The sequence below is a fragment of the Heterodontus francisci genome, unplaced genomic scaffold (assembly GCF_036365525.1).
Source record: "Heterodontus francisci isolate sHetFra1 unplaced genomic scaffold, sHetFra1.hap1 HAP1_SCAFFOLD_102, whole genome shotgun sequence".
NCBI lineage: Eukaryota > Metazoa > Chordata > Chondrichthyes > Heterodontiformes > Heterodontidae > Heterodontus > Heterodontus francisci.
The window spans coordinates 1,730,422-1,747,701 of NW_027140380.1; the positions used below are offsets into that span (position 1 = coordinate 1,730,422).

Consider the following 17,280-nt stretch of genomic DNA (forward strand, 5'->3'; position numbering starts at 1 on the left):
GTTAACTACAGAGGGGTATCCCTGCTGTCCACCACAGGGAAGGTCATCACAAGAGTCCTTCTCAACTGCCTCCTCCCCGTGGCTGAAGACGTCCTACTGGAATCACAATGTGGATTCTGTCCATCAACAGACACAGTGAACATAATCTTCACAGCAAGACAACTTCAAGAAAATGTAGGGAGCAGCAGCAACCTTTATAAATGGCCTTCTCTGTCCTGACAAAGGCCTACGACTCGACCAACTGGCAGGGATTATGGAACGTCCTCCTCAAATTTGGCTGCCTGGAGAAATTCGTCACCATCCTCCGATGACTGCATGAGGACATGTAAGCTGTAATCCTTCCCAACAGCCCTACCACTGAACCAATGCTAATATAAACTGGGCTCAAGCAAGGCTGTGTCACCACACCAATGCTCTTTTCTATCATCCTCGCCACAACACTCCACCTCATCTCCTCACACTCACATTGCCAGAGACTGAGAGACAGAATGGATGTCAAACTCACACACAGTACCAGAGTATGAGAGATACAGAATGAATCCATACAGCACCAGACACTGAGAGCTACCGAATGACAGAACACTCTCAAACACAAAAGAAGAGAGTAAAATAATTGAATTAACTGCACACTCACCTACAATAGCAGAGACACAAGGACACATAAGTGTCCTCCCAACAACAGCCAGGACATTTCCAGGGAGGTTTACACGGGCAGCGGCTCTTTCAATAAAAACTGGGTTTGGAGAGAGTCTTTATGAAATATACTTCCTGATTGCAGGTAGGGTGTTTGTGATTGGTTGCAAATCTTTAATCTGATTGGATGGGGAAAGACACCAATTAGAGAATTACAATATAAAACCTTTGTGACATCACTTCCAATCACCCAATCACAATCTTTACTTTCCCCCATCCGTCAATAGCATAGAGCTGTGGGATTGTCTATTTAATCCGCACTCGGAAGGGGTTTGGTTTATTTCTGTGTCTGAAATTGGAACTGAAGATGGTTGAGGAGAAGAAGAAAGCTCTACACAAACATCAGTAGCGCAGTCTCAATCAACGGGTGGGAATCTGAAAGTTTCCCGATCAAATCTGGAGTCAGACAGGGCTGTCCTCTGTCCCCGGTCTAGTTTGTTTGCTGTGTTGAACACTTTGCTGAGTCGATGAGGAAGGATGCGAGCATAAGAGGGGTGACAATCCCAGGCAGCGGAGGCACTCAGGTCAAAACCTCCCTGTACATGGATGACGTCGCCGTTTTCTGCTCGGATCCGCTGTCCGTGCGCAGACTAATGAGCATCTGCGACCAGTTCGAACTGGCCTCGGGAGCCAAAGTTAACCACGGCAAGAGCGAGGCCATGTTCTTTGGCAACTGGGCTGACCGATCCTTTGTCCCCTTCACCGTCAGGTCAGATTACCTGAAGGTGCTGGGGATATGGTTCGGAAGGGCCGGGGCGTGCACCAAAACATGGGAGGAGCGAGTAGCCAAGGTACGACAAACGTTGAGCATGTGGGGGCAGCGATCTCTCTCCATTGTGGGTAAGAACCTGGTCATCAGGTGCGAGGCGCTCACGTTGTTGCTCTACATGGCGCAGGTCTGGCCTATACCCCACTCCTGCGCCGTGGCAGTCACCCGAGCCATTTTCCGCTTCGTCTGGGGATCTAAAATGGACCGGGTCCGGAGGGACACGATGTTCAAATCTCTGGACAAGGGCGGGAAAAATGTACCCAACGTGGCCCTCATCCTGATGACCACCTTCGTGTGCGGCTGCATCAAGCTGTGTGTATATCCCCAGTACGCAAACTCCAAGTGTCACTACGTGCTGAGGTTCTATCTGTCCCCGGTGTTGCGAAGGATGGGCCTGGTCACATTGCCGCGGAACGCACCATGCAGTTGGGCGGCGCCGTACCACCTATCCTTCGTGGAGCAGTTTCTGCGGAAAAACACCTTTGACCACCGGTCCATCAGGCAGTGGTCTGCACGGAATGTCCTCAAGGCCCTACGGGAAAAGGAAACGGTAGATCCTGTCGGATGGTTCCCCGAGCAGACCGTCAAAGTCATTTGGCGGAATGCCTCATCACCAGAACTTTCAAACAAGCACCAAGACGTAGCTTGGCTGGTGGTGAGAAGGGCCCTCCCCGTCAGATCCTTCATGCACACCCGAAGTCTCGCCCCCTCCGCAGAGTGCCCCCGCGTTGGCTGTGGTGGGGAAGAGACGGTCGCCCACCTCCTCATGGAATGTGCCTTTGCAAAGCAGGTGTGGAAAGAGATGCAGTGGTTTTTGTCAAGGTTCATCCCAAGCAGCTCTGTAACACAGGAGTCTGTGCTCTCCGGGCTGTTCCCAGGGACGCACACCGAGACAAACATCATCTGCTGCTGGAGGACTATCAATTCGGTGAAAGACGCCCTTTGGTCTGCCCGAAACTTGCTGGTCTTCCAGCGCAAAGTGTTGTCCACCACCGAATGTTGCAGACTGGCACATTCCAAGGTCCAGGACTACGTGCTGAGGGACGCACTAAAGCTTGGGGCAGCCGCAGCAAAGGCTCAATGGGGAAAGACCACAGTGTAAGGTTCCCCCACCAAGCTGGACTGAGGGGCTGGATCAATGGGAAACCACTCGAACTGTATCGTTAATATTCTCAATTGCTGTAAATGTAAAACTGTAATTGACATGACAATTGTGAAACAGAAGGGTTGGGAAGAAACTCATGACAGTATTGAAGGAAACTGATCTCCCTTGCAATGTTTGTATTTTTTGGTGCTGTTTGGAAACTGTTTGGCAATGTAATTTTTACAGATTTTTATGAATAAAGTATATTTTGGAAAAAAGAAAGAAGAAAGCAGCTCCTAAGAAGGGCGCCAAGAAAACCTTAAGTAAACCATCAGCAAAGGGCGGCAAGAGGCGGAGAAAGTCGAGGAAGGAGAGTTACTCCATCTACATCTACAAAGTGATGAAGCAGGTTCACCCCGACACCGGCATCTCCTCCAAGGCCATGAGCATCATGAACTCGTTTGTGAACGATATTTTCGGGCGCATCGCGGGTGAGGCTTCCCGCCTGGCCCATTGCAACAAGCGCAGAACCATCAGCTCCCGGGAGATCCAGACCGCCGTGCGCCTGCTGCTGCCCGGGGAGCTGGCCAAGCACGCCGTGTCGGAAGGGACAAAGGCGGTGACCAAGTACACCAGCTCCAAGTAAAACTGCACAATGGACTGAAAAACATCCCAAACACAACGGCTCTTTTAAGAGCCACCCACAATCTCTCTGAAAAAGCTACAACTTCATCTCTATGGTATCGATTTGTTTTGTTTCTTATATATGAAAGGTCTGGAACTTTCTAATTGCCTTTGTGATCTCTGTTTTATCCCAGGTATATTTGGGTGATTCACTTTCACTGTCTGTGAGATCTTTGTGTCTCTACTTAATGATGCCGTGTAAATTAATTGCTGACCACTGACCGCAAGTGCGCTTTGATTTCAGACGCGTTCATATTCGGCCCCTTTCCTGTATTCCGCTAATAAAAGCTGACAGATCAGTTCTCAGTCACTTGTTTCCCTTGTTCAAGCTTGGCCTCAATAATTAATCAGTACATTATCTGGAAACCCCGCTGTTGTCGGAAACCTCAGTCTCACATTTCAACTCCTGACAATAAAACACTTTCTCTCCGCTTTTGTCTCCCACAAATAGGTTCAATCTAGAATCAGTGATTCGGTATCTTGACAAAGATTGACCTGAAATGTATCCGTTTGCAGAATGCTGTGAAAGAGACTTTCTGCCGCCGCTTACAGACTGTTTCAAAAAGGACTGAGAATAAACCCGAATAGATACCAGATTGGAAAAGTGTATCTGGAACTTGTGACAATGTGTGGAATAATACAAGAGAAAGAGTTTAAAATCTTTGCTGTAAAAGATCTTTGCTGACAAATATCATTGAAATGTTCTGATCATGTTCATAAGATGAATTAAAGCAAATTTCTCCTTTGTCAAAACCGTTGTTTCCGGCACTGATATTGGCGGTTTTTTAAAAATTGAGTAATCAGTAATAATCGACCAATCGGAGGCAATAGCTTCCTGTGTTTCTGTTTATTATCGGGGTTTGGTTTAAACTGACTGGGCGTCGGGTTCCAGCCAATTACTGCTCAGGGCGGTTCCTCACAGAGTTTAAAAAGGCGGATGTGCAGCAGATTCAGTATTAACAGTCTGTGTGTCTCAGATTGTGCAGAATCCGTTGAGAAAATGGCCCGGACAAAGCAGACAGCGCGTAAATCGACCGGAGGGAAAGCTCCTCGCAAACAGCTGGCTACCAAAGCGGCCCGGAAGAGCACTCCAGCCACGGGTGGAGTAAAGAAGCCTCATCGCTACAGACCCGGCACTTTGGCTCTGAGGGAGATCCGCCGCTACCAGAAATCCACTGAGCTCCTCATCCGCAAACTGCCCTTCCAGCGCCTGGTCAGAGAGATCGCTCAGGACTTCAAGACAGACCTGCGCTTCCAGAGCTCGGCCGTCATGGCCCTGCAGGAGGCCAGCGAGGCTTACCTGGTGGGGCTCTTTGAGGACACCAACCTGTGCGCCATCCACGCCAAGCGAGTCACCATCATGCCCAAAGATATCCAGCTGGCCCGCCACATCCGCGGGGAACGCGCCGAAAACCCGGCTTCAGTAACAAGTGTAACAAGGGCTCTTTTCAGAGCCACCAAATCAGCAAAGGAAAGAGCTTCCATCTCTGTTCATCATCAAACACATTAGATTGGAGGGGCGGTCACATGGTTTCTGTTTTGTCACATCACTTTCCCGAAAGGCCTGTCGGACTGAGAGCTGATCTGGAATTTAGAAAGCAGCATTCCCGGAGACTCATTGCTGTTCAGCACAATCTCAACCCTGCTCCTGGGATCCGTTAGCTGACATTTGGGGAAAAGAAATGGATCCCAGTTTTATTTGGAAGGCATTAATGGAGCCAGCTCCGTTCACATGAGGGTTATTTACAAACATTACCCAATGAGTTCGCTAATAGTTGAATCCCTTGGAGATCGGTACACAGGACATGTAAGGCAGCTCGGTCACACTGACTCGAACCGCCAGTTCCCCGGGGTTGCAAACCCTGACACTGCGGGGAGAGAATCCCCGACTCTCCCGCCGCCGGGGGAGTAGACAGCTTTGTGTCCGGAGAATAGGGAGGGCCGGGGGGGAAGGCACATATTAAAGCGCTGCAATGGACTCAGCTCCCGTGTGTGAGCAACTCTCAGATTCCGTCCTCTGGGAACAGTGCGGTCTGAACAGATCAGGTTAGGAGAGAAACATACAGCCCGAGAATGGCCTCTTCCTGCATTGACTCTGCTCCGGGAGCAAATTCTCATTGAGAAGCCGGAGAGAGAGAAAAAACAGAATTCAAACTGTCTGCATGCGAAACAGGTCAATCCACTGTTACAATAACTCCATCTCTGATTCCCTCCTGACAGTAACCAGCCCTTTCACAGAGACTGTGGGTGGCTCTGAAAAGAGCCTTTGGTTTATTAGATGATATTTTGGCCGCTTTACTTTTTCTGGGAGCTCTGAGCACTGGTTTTCTTGGGCAGCAGCACGGCCTGGATATTAGGCAGCACCCCACCCTGAGCGATGGTCACTCCTCCCAGCAGCTTGTTGAGCTCCTCGTCGTTGCGGACGGCCAGCTGCAGGTGTCTGGGGATGATGCGGCTCTTCTTGTTGTCCCGGGCCGCGTTCCCGGCCAGCTCGAGGATTTCAGCGGTCAGATACTCGAGCACAGCAGCCAGATAGACCGGGGCTCCGGCACCCACACGCTCAGCATAGTTACCCTTTCTCAGGAGTCTGTGAACACGGCCCACTGGGAACTGCAGTCCAGCCCGGGAGGAGCGAGACTTGGCCTTGGCCCGAGCTTTCCCGCTGGTCTTTACTCTTCCTTTTTTTTTTAATTTCCATAATATACTTTATTCATAAAAATGTGTAAAAATTACATTGCCAAACAGTTTCCAAATAGCACCAAAAAATACAAACATTGCAAAAGAGATCAGTTTCTTTCAATAATGTCATGAGTTTCTTCCCAACCCTTCCGTTTCACAATTGTCATGTCAATTACAGTTTTACATTTACAGCAATTGAGAATATTAACGATACAGTTCGAGGGGCTTCCCATGGTTCCAGCCCCTCAGTCCAGCTTGGTGGGGGAACCTTACACTGTGGTCTTTCCCCATTGAGCCTTTGCTGCGGCTGCCCCAAGCTTTAGGTCGTCCCTCAGCACGTAGTCCTGGACCTTGGAATGTGCCAGTCTGCAACATTCAGTGGTGGACAACTCTTTGCGCTGGAAGACCAGCAAGTTTCGGGCAGACCAAAGGGCGTCTTTCACCGAATTGATAGTCCTCCAGCAGCAGTTGATGTTTGTCTCAGTGTGCGTCCCTGGGAACAGCCCGGAGAGCACAGACTCCTGTGTGACAGAGCTGCTTGGGATGAACCTTGACAAAAACCACTGCATCTCTTTCCACACCTGCTTTGCAAAGGCACATTCCAGGAGGAGGTGGGCGACCGTCTCTTCCCCACCACAGCCAACGCGGGGGCACTCTGCGGAGGGGGCGAGACTTCGGGTGTGCATGAAGGATCTGACGGGGAGGGCCCTTCTCACCACCAGCCAAGCTACGTCTTGGTGCTTGTTTGAAAGTTCTGGTGATGAGGCATTCCGCCAAATGACTTTGACGGTCTGCTCGGGGAACCATCCGACAGGATCCACAGTTTCCTTTTCCCGTAGGGCCTTGAGGACATTCCGTGCAGACCACTGCCTGATGGACCGGTGGTCAAAGGTGTTTTTCCGCAGAAACTGCTCCACGAAGGATAGGTGGTACGGCGCCGCCCAACTGCATGGTGCGTTCCGCGGCAATGTGACCAGGCCCATCCTTCGCAACACCGGGGACAGATAGAACCTCAGCACGTAGTGACACTTGGAGTTTGCGTACTGGGGATCTACACATAGCTTGATGCAGCCGCACACGAAGGTGGTCATCAGGATGAGGGCCACGTTGGGTACATTTTTCCCGCCCATGTCCAGAGATTTGAACATCGTGTCCCTCTGGACCCGGTCCATTTTAGATCCCCAGACGAAGCGGAAAATGGCTCGGGTGACTGCCACGGCGCAGGAGTAGGGTATGGGCCAGACCTGCGCCACGTAGAGCAACAACGTGAGCGCCTCGCACCTGATGACCAGGTTCTTACCCACAATGGAGAGAGATCGCTGCCCCCACATGCCCAACTTTTGTCGTACCTTGGCTACTCGCTCCTCCCATGCTTTGGTGCACGCCCCGGCCCTTCCGAACCATATCCCCAGCACCTTCAGGTAATCTGACCTGACGGTGAAGGGGACAAAGGATCGGTCAGCCCAGTTCCCAAGGAACATGGCCTCGCTCTTGCCGTGGTTAACTTTGGCTCCCGAGGCCAGTTCGAACTGGTCGCAGATGCTCATCAGTCTGCACACGGACAGCGGATCCGAGCAGAAGACGGCGACGTCATCCATGTACAGGGAGGTTTTGACCTGAGTGCCTCCGCTGCCTGGGATTGTCACCCCTCTTATGCTCGCATCCTTCCTAATAGACTCAGCAAAGGGTTCAATACAGCAAACAAATAAGACCGGGGACAGAGGACAGCCCTGTCTGACTCCAGATTTGATCGGGAAACTTTCAGATTCCCACCCGTTGATTGACACTGCGCTACTGATGTTTGTGTAGAGCAGTTGGATCCAATTGCAGATTCCCTCCCCAAACCCCATTTTGGAAAGCACGTCCATCATGTAGGTGTGCGATATCAACAATCTCACAAATACCTTGACGAAGAATGGTTATTTTCCGCAGCATTTACTGTACTTATAGACTGAGAACTCATCTCATTGGTCGGTACTTAATTCACCTCATTTGCCTATATTCTTCACCAATCAGGACACTGACAAACGGAAGAGGGCGGGATTTACCCGCCACACTACCAGAAGCAGAGAATTTGTCAATTTCACAAAGCCCGCCAATTTCATTCTCGGAAAAGAGCGGATTAAAATAAATGTCACCCTTAGTCAAAGATTTCAAATCCCTTCTCTTTTTTTTGTTTTATTCAATTCTTTCCGCCACCAATCACAAGCGCGGTTTAAAAATGTTGTGTAAATTGTGGTTCATTCTACAATCGTGTACAAACTGTTCCAGTTGGGAATAAATCCCTGTTCATAGCATTTCCCTGAAGGAAAACACTCAGTTTAGTCTTCAATCAGAGCCCAGTGTCCTTCTCTGAAAAGAGGAAGCCGGATCTGCTCAATCTGCTCTGTTCCTGTTCCGGCGAGTTGCTGTGAATAAAACGATGAATCAGTTCACATTTCAGGAATAGAGTGAAGGGACTAAGGTCTGACCTTTACAGCTAAAAACAGCTGTTAATGCAGTCATTGAGGAGCTGTGCAATAATAACAGCTTTTAGCAAAAAAAGCGAAGGCGGATGAGCGGATTATGTGTCCGTGTACAGTTTATGGGACAGAAGACACAGGTACAGCAGTGGGAACGTTATTATGTTATACATTGTTTTAAAATAATTTAATAGAGATGTTCGGATGCAGCTTTTTCAGAGAGATTGTGGGTGGCTCTTAAAAGAGTCTTTGTGTTTGATCTGTTTTTCAGTCCATTGTGCAGTTTTACTTGGAGCTGGTGTACTTGGTCACCGCCTTTGTCCCTTCCGACACGGCGTGCTAGGCCAGCTCCCCGGGCAGCAGCAGGCGCACGGCGGTCTGGATCTCCTGGGAGCTGATGGTGCTGCGCTTGTTGTAATGGGCCAGGCGGGAAGCCTCACCCGCGATGCGCTCGAAAATATCGTTCACAAACGAGTTCATGATGCTCATCGCCTTGGAGGAGATGCCGGTGTCGGGGTGAACCTGCTTCATCACTTTGTAGATGTAGATGGAGTAACTCTCCTTCCTCGACTTTCTCCACTTCTTGCCGCCCTTTGCTGACGGTTTATTTAAGGCTTTCTTGGCGCCCTTCTTCGGAGCTGCTTTCTTCTTTTCAGGCATCTTCAGATTCAATTTCAGACACAGAAATAAACCAAACCCCTTCCGAGTGCGGATTAAATAGACAATCCCACAGCTCTATGCTAATGAGGGATGGGGGGAAAGTAAAGATTGTGATTGGGTGATTGGGAGTGATGTCATAAAGGTTTTTTAACTGTAATTCTCTAATTGGTGTTTTTCCCCATCCAATCAGAATAAACATTTGCAACCATTCACAAACACCCTTCCTGCAATCAGGAAGGATATTTCACGAAGATCCTCCGGCCCCAGTTGATATTGAAAGAGCCGGTCCCTGTGTACAGCTCCCTGGAAATGTCCTGGCTGTTGGTGGGAGGACACTTATTGATGATTCTCTGTCGTTGTGTCTCTGCTATTGCATGTGAATGTGCAATTAATTCCACTGCTTTTAGTCTGTGGTACTGTGTTTGCACATGTTATGTAATTCGGTAGCTCTCGGTCTCTGGTGCTGTATGGATTCCTTATCTATCTGTCAGACTCTGGTACTGTGTTTGAGTATGACATCCATTCTGTATCTGTCAGTCTCTGGGATGGTACGTGAATTTGGGACTGACTCTGAATCTGTCAGTGGTTCTGTATGTGTGGAATTCAAGCTATCTGTGTCAGCATCTCACAATATGTAGGAGTTCACGATTTATTTGTCAGTCTCTGGTAATTTTGGCAGTTACTGAATCTGCCAGTGGTACTGTAGGAGTGTTTGTGATTGATTTTGTATGTGTCAGTCTTTGCTACTACATCGGAGTGTGGGATTAATTTTGTATCTCTCAACCTCTGGAAGTGTGTGAGATTGTGGGATGAATTGATCAGCAGTCAGTGGTGCTCTATGTGAATGTGGAAATCATTCTGTAACTCCGTCTCATATTGTCATGTGCGAGTGGGAATCACATGTATCTTTTAATACCTAGTGGTGTGTGTGAGCATGGGATTCATCCTGTACTTGTCGGTGGTACTGTATGCATCTGTGGGATTGATTCTGTACCTTTCAGTCACTGGTATTGTGTATGAAAGTGAGATGAATTCTGGATCTGCCACACACTGGTTGTGTGTGTGTGTGTACACGTGTGTGTAAGAATATAATAAGATACGAAATAGGAGCAGAAATAGGCCATTTGACCCATCAAGCCTGCTCTGCCATTCGATAAGATCATGGCTCTTCTGATTGTGACCTTAATTTCACCTTCCTGCCTGCGCCCATAACCATTGATTCCCAACCATTGATTCCCATGTTGATCAAAAATTTGTCGAACAGAGCCTTGATTCAATGACTCAGCCTCCACAGTCCTCTGGGGAACAGAATTCCAAAGATGAACAACCCTCTGAGAGAAGAAATTCCTCTTCATCTCCTTCTTGAATGGAAGACCACTTAGCTTGAAACTCTCGCCCCTACATTCCCCCACAAGGAGAAACATCCTCTCAGCATCTACCTGTCCAGCCCACTGAGAATCTTATAGGTTTCAATAAGATCACCTCTCAATCTTCTAACTACAGTGGGTATAGGCCCAACCTGCTCAACATTGTCTCATAAGGCAATCCTTCATCACAGAAATCAGCCTAGTGAACCTTATTTGAGTTGATTCCAATGCAAGTATATCCCTCCTTAAGTAAGGAGACCAAAACTGTATGGAGTCCTTTAGTTGGGTTGTCACTAATGCCCTAGACAGTTATAGTAAAACTTCCCTACTTTTATACTCCATTCCCCTTGCTAAAAATGCCAACATTCCATTTTCCTTCCTAATTACTTGCTATACCTTCATGCTAACTTTTTGTAATTCATGTACCTGGCACCCAGATCCCTTGGTGCAGCAGCATTCTGCAGTCTCTCTCTATGTAAGTATTATTCTTTTTTTCTATTCTTCCTGCCAAATTAGACAACCTCACATTTTCCCACATTATACTCCAGCTGCCAAACTTTTGCCCATTGACTTAACCTATCTATATCTCTTTGCAGACACTTTATCCTCTTCATAACTTTCTTTCCTATCGATCTTTGTCACATCCATAAATTTGGCAACAATACACTTGATCGCTTCATGTAAGTTATTAATATAGACCATACATAGTTGAGGCACCAGCACTGATCACTGTGGCACTCCATTAGTTAGATTGCGAAAATGAAAATGCCCAATTTATCCCCACTCTCTGTTTCCTGTGAGTTAGCTCATCCTAGATCCATGTGTGTATAGTCTTCAGTTTGTATCTGTCAGCATCGAGTGCTCCATGTGAGTTTTGGACTCTTTCTCAATCTCTCAGTGCTACTATTTGTGTGTTAGATTGCTTTAGATGACTCAGGCTGAGGAATTGTGAGTGAGTGCAGTCATCAACCGATGCCTTTCAGCACCTGGCACTGAGCATGTGTTTCAGCATCACTCTCTATCTGGCAGTGTCTGGTACTCTGTATGAGTATGGGATTCATTATATAATCTTCTGTCCCTGGGACTGTTTGCAAGTCTGGATTCATTCTACATAAAATGTCAGCACAGCAACAGGCCACTGATGTGGTCGGTTTTAAGCAGATAATACGTTTGAGGTTTTGCCTAGTATTAAATATCTGTCACTGTGAACACAATAGTGAAAGATAATGTATCCCACAATCTAATACCGGATTGGTGTGCAAGTGTAACTCAGACTGTACGAAGCAATTTGATCAGTGTCATTCAGTCGGACAGTGAGAATTTTGGACTTGCATGTAAAATGACCCTATACATCTGGAACTGTACAGTATCTTCCATCTGACACTATATGTGGTTTTTGGACTGGTAGAAAACTTATAGCTCACTAGACAAATCAAATTTATATTGTATCTTTTAGTTCCACAATCCAGATAAGTTTTAAACTGGAATCTGAGTTTGTATCTTAGGTTATACTGTTTTTCATAATCTCTCAATCTGATTATGCAGTTGAGATATGGACTAGTGTCCAAATGTGGGTGATGCAGTGGTTAGCACCGCAGCCTCACAGCTCCAGTGACCCGGGTTCAGTTCTGGGTACTGCCTGTGTGGAGTTTGCAAGTCCACCCTGTGACCGCGTGGGTTTCCGCCGCGTGCTCCGGTTTCCTCCCACAGCCAAAGACTTGCAGGTTGATCAGTAAATTGGCCATTGTAAATTTCCCCTAGTGTAGGTCGGTGGTTGGAGAATGGTGGGGATGTGGTAGGGAGTATGGGATTAATGTAGGATTAATATAAATGGGTGGTTGTTGGTCGGCACAGACCCGGTGGGCCGATAGGCCTGTTTCAATGCTGAATCTCTAAATAAAAATAAATACATTATGGGAATTAATACTGCAACTTCTAAACTCATAACGTGTAAATATTTAGCTGGTATTTAACCTGAATCTCAGAGTACATTATTGAGGTTAATTCTGTAACTTTGAAACTGGAACCACGTGCCAGTTCTATATGTATTTAAATTGTAGCTGAGGTTAGTCATAGAGTCAGAGTTATACAGCATAGAAACAGGCCCTTCAGCCCATCGTGTCCATGTCAGCCATCAAGCACCTATCTTTTCTAATCCTATTTTCTAGCACTTGGCCTGTAGACTTGTATGCTATGGCATTTCAAGTGCTTATCTAAATTATTCTTAAATGTTGTGAGGGTTCCTGCCTCTACCGCCCCTTCAAGCAGTGTGTTCCAGATTCCAACCCCTCTCTGGGAGAAAAGGTTTTTCCTCAATTCCCCGCTCAACCTCTTGCCCCTTACCTTAAATCCATGCCCCCTGGTTATTGACACCTCTGCTAAGGGAAAAAAAGTTTCTTCCTATCTACCGTATCCATGCCATTCATAATTTTTTATACCTCAATCAGGTCCCCCCTCGGCCTTCTCTGTTCTAAGGGAAACAACCATGGCCTATCCAGTCTCTCTTCACAGCTGAAATGTTCCAGCTCAGGCAACATCCTGGTGAATCTCCTCTGCAACCTCTCCAGTGCAATCACATCCTTCCCATAGTGTGGCGACCAGAACTGTACACAGTACTCCAGCTGTGGCCGAACGAGCATTTTATACAACTCCATCATAACCTCCCTGCTCTTATATTCTATGCCTCGGCTAATAAAGGCAACTATCCCATATGTCTTCCTAACCAACTTTTCCACCTGTGCTGCTGCCTTCGGTGTTCAATGGACAAGTATACCAATGTCCCTCTGTACTTCCTGTGGTCCTTTCATCTATTGTATATTCTCTTGCCTTGTTAGTCCTCCCAAAATGCATCACCTCACACTTCTCAGAATTAAATTTTATCTGCCACTGCTCTGCCCACCTTACCAACCCATCTATATCGTCCGTAATCCAAGGCTTTCCTCCTCACTATTTACGACACCCACCAATTTTCATGTCATCTGCGAACTTACTAATCATATCACCTATATTCACATCTAAATCATTAATGTACACTGCAAACAGCAAGGGTCCCTGCACCAATCCCTGCGTACACCACTGGTCACAGGCTTTCAATCGCAAAAACAACCCTCGACCATCACCCTCTGCCTCCTGCCAATAAGCCAATTTTGGATCCAATTTGCCAAATTGCTCTGGATCCCATGGACTCTTACCTTCTTGACCAATCTCCCATGTGGGACCTTATCAAAAGCCTTACTGAAGTCCATGCAGACTACATCAACTGCTTTAACCTCATCTACATGCCTAATCACCACCTCACAAAATTCAATCAAATTTGTTAGACACGATCTCCCCCTGACAAAGCCATACTGACTATCCCTGATTGATCCCTGCCTCTCCAAGTGGAGATTAATCCTGTCCCTCAGAATTTTTTCCCAATAGTTTTCTTACCACTGATGTTAGACTCACTGGCCTGTAATTACCTGGTTTATCCCTGCTCCCCTTCTTGAATAATGGTACCACATTCACCGTCCTCCAGTCCTCTGGCACCTCTCCTGTGGCCAGAGAGCATTTGAAAATTTGTGTCAGAGACCCTGCAATCTCCTCCCTTTCCACACATAGCAGCCTGGAATACATCTCATTTGGGCCTGATGATTTATCCACTTTTGAGCCCGCTAAAACCGCTAACACCTCCTCCCGTTCAATGCTAATTTGTTCACGTATATCACAATCCCCCTCCCTGATCTCGACACCAACATCGTCCTTCTCCATAGTGAACACAGAAGAAAAGTAACCAACCAAAACCTCGCTTACATCCTCCGGCTCCACATACAGATTGCCACGTTGGTCCCTAATGGGCCCTACTCTTTCCCTGGTTATCCTCTTGCCCTTAATATACTTATAAAATGCCTTGGGATTTTCCTTTATCTTGCCCACCAGTGTTTTTTCATGCCCCCTCTTCGCTCTCTTAATTACTTTTTTTTTAATGTAACCACCCCCACCTGCACTTTCTATACTCCTCGAGGGCCTTTGCTGTTTTCAGCCCTCTGAATCTGCCATAAGCCTTTTTTTTTTCCTTATTCAATCCTTGATATCCCTTGACATTCAGGGTTCCCTAAACTTGTTGGTCCTCCCCTTCATCTTTACGGGAACATGTGGGCCCTGAACTCTCACTATCTCCTTTATAAATGACTCCCGCTGGTCTGATGTAGACTTTCCTAGAAGTAGCTGCTCCCAGTCCACTTTGGCCAGATCCTGTTTTATCATATTGAAATTGACCTTCCCCCAAAACAGTACCTTTATTTCCAGTTCATTTTTGTCCTTTTCCATAACTGCCTTAAATCTTAGAGTTATGGTCACTATCCATGAAATGCTCCCCCACTGACACTTCTACCACTTGTGCGGCTTCATTCCCCGAGATTAGGTCCAGTACCACTTTCTCTTGCAGGACTCTCTACGTGCTTACTCAAAAAGCTCTCCCGAATGCACTTTCAGAATTCCACCCCCTTTAACCTTTTGCACTACGACTATCCCAGTTAATATTGGGGAAGTTGAAATTCCCTCTTATTACCCTATTATTTTTACACCCCTTTTAGATTTACCTACATATCTGCTCCTCTATCTCTACCTGACTGTTTGGAGGCCTGTAGTACACTCCCAGACAAGTGCTTGCCCCATTTTTGTTTTTAAGTTCTAACCATATGGCCTCATTTAAAGAACCTTTTAATATATCATCCTTCCTTACTGTAGTAAATGATTCCTTGGTCAATAGTGCAATGCCACCTCCTCTTTGACATTCACCCCACCCCCTCCCCCTCCCCCTTCCCCTTGCCCCCATTCCAGTCCTTGTCACACCTGAAGATTCTATACCCTGGAATATTGAGCTGTCAGTCCTGCCCTTCCCTCAACCATGTTTCTGTGATAGCAATATCATATTGCCATGTGTTAATCAACGCCCTCAATTCATCTTCGGAGTTCTGAAGAAGGGTCACTGACCTTTTATTTTTTTATTTAGAGATACAGCACTGAAACAGGCCCTTTGGCCCACCGAGTCTGTGCCGACCATCAACCACCCATCCATACTAATCCTACACTAATTCCATAATCCTACCACATCCCCACCTGTCCCTATATTTCCCTACCACATACCTATACTAGGGGCAATTTATAATGGCCAATTTTACCTATCAACCTGCAAGTCTTTGGCATGTGGGAGGAAACCGGAGCACCCGGAGAAAACCCACGCAGACACAGGGAGAACTTGCAAACTCCACACAGGCAGCACCCAGAATTGAACCCGGGTCGCTGGAGCTGTGAGGCTGCGGTGCTAACCACTGTGCTGCCCCAAATGCCCTGAAATGGTAACTCTGCTTCTCTCTCCACAGATGCTGCCAGACCTGCTGAGTATTTTGAGCATTTCTTGTTTTTAGCCCTCAATTCATCTGCCTTACTTGTAAGACGCCTTGCGTTAAAATAGATGAAATCCAGCCTTCCATTATTCGCTTGCAATATTGTGGGATTGACACAGTGATAATTCGATAGTGAGAGAGAATTTGGACTGGGATTTATGTATCTACCTGTCAGTGGTACTGAGTTGGGTTGACATGGAAACAACGTCTGGCTCTCCTGCTCTGTTTGATTGATGGATTGAAAATGTGTCTCTGGAACGATTTCTGCTGTCTGAGACTGTGGAACTGATGACCTGTCTGTGTCTCTGCGCTGTGTGTGTGATAATGTACGGACTGTGTGTGAGAAGGAGCTGGTGGTTGGGCTTTGTCTGTGAATGGCTCTGTGGTGTAGTAGACAGCACGTCACTGTTATATTAAATATACGTCACCATCCAGTTGATGAAACCCTCCATTCTTTAACCATTGCACTGCCCCATGACAGGTAGATGGGGGAGGGGAGCGCAGGTGCAGATTTCTGCAAGAATTCACCAAACAAAAACATCAAAAAGTTCCAGCACAGAATTAGGCCATTTGGCCCATCGTATCCACACCAATGCAAAGGCAGCAATCCAGTCTAATCCCATAGTTGTTTATTGGACAGTGGGATGTGGGGAGTTACACAAAGAGAATCTATTATAGGCACCAGGTGAGAAGTGTGAAGGACACATTTTAAACAGCGGCTGTTTGGTTTCGCTTGAACGGTTAGACCATGGGAGCGGGAACTGGAAATCTGACCTGTGTAAAAGTCCCTGCTCCGTCGGTCAGTCCTATTCATGGCCCAGTGGATTGTTTCTGGATGTCATTTAATTGTTGTAAAATGGCCAAAGCCCCTGGTATGCAGTAGCTGGGGGCTGCAGGACTGCAGTGGAATCAGACACTGACTCTGTTTGTGTTGCTGGGTTTCCTTTGTGATTGTTCATAATGATTATTAATTGAAAAATTGTTTTGGTCACTTTTGTATCTTCTACCACATCTCTTCCTGAATTATAATAAATACATTTCCTTTCTACAGGCAAATACTTGATGGAAGCAGAATAAATGTCGTGATTCCTCGACACAAGAGGAAGTGCAGCCAGCTCCTCACACACAGTAAGTACAGTATCACTCACAGAGAGCAGAGACATCAGTTCCACAATCCCCGACAGCAAACGTAGTCAGACCGGCACTGATCCCAAGTTCCAGACACATTTATTCAATCCAACAGTCACACAGCGCAGGACAGACTGAGGTTGGTTCCATTTCACCCCAACTCTGTCCCAGCTAGATACATCAATCTCCGCACAAAATTACACCCACTATCAGATTGCAAGGCACTGTGTCATTCTCACAAGAGTGCAGCCTGAACTACAAATTCTATGTCAGATGGGAAAGACAAACAGGACCTGATAGTAAAGTACAGAATTAATCTCAATAATGTTAGATTGCAGACTGAGCTACATGTTACACACTACTCCAC

The 17,280-nt window shown here is 46.9% G+C and overlaps 2 protein-coding genes and 1 pseudogene across 2 annotated transcripts; 2 read left to right on the plus strand and 1 right to left on the minus strand.

Annotated features, from left to right (window-relative positions):
• Positions 1 to 2,844: 2,844 nt before the first annotated feature.
• LOC137359423 (histone H2B-like) lies at positions 2,845 to 3,192 on the plus strand (the record flags this gene model as incomplete). Its single annotated transcript, XM_068025403.1, has 1 exon — positions 2,845 to 3,192. A coding segment is annotated over one exon (348 nt), but the record flags the coding sequence as incomplete, so codon positions are not given.
• Positions 3,193 to 4,194: 1,002 nt separating this feature from the next.
• LOC137359402 (histone H3-like) lies at positions 4,195 to 8,141 on the plus strand. Its single transcript, XM_068025384.1, has 2 exons — positions 4,195 to 4,662; positions 7,926 to 8,141. Exons 1-2 carry the CDS (start codon positions 4,231 to 4,233, stop codon positions 8,139 to 8,141), a joined length of 648 nt encoding a protein of 215 aa, XP_067881485.1. The 5' UTR covers positions 4,195 to 4,230.
• Positions 8,142 to 8,656: 515 nt separating this feature from the next.
• LOC137359404 (histone H2B-like) lies at positions 8,657 to 15,872 on the minus strand (annotated as a pseudogene).
• Between the last annotated feature and the right edge of the window lie 1,408 nt (positions 15,873 to 17,280).

Bases quoted from the DNA above. Each gene is read 5' to 3' on its own strand.
- LOC137359402 (XM_068025384.1), top strand. From the start codon at position 4,231: ATGGCCCGGACAAAGCAGACAGCGCGTAAATCGACCGGAGGGAAAGCT. The intron at 4,663-7,925 runs GTAACAAGGGCT...TTCACCAATCAG, and splicing joins ACCCGGCTTCAGTAACAAGT to GACACTGACAAACGGAAGAG.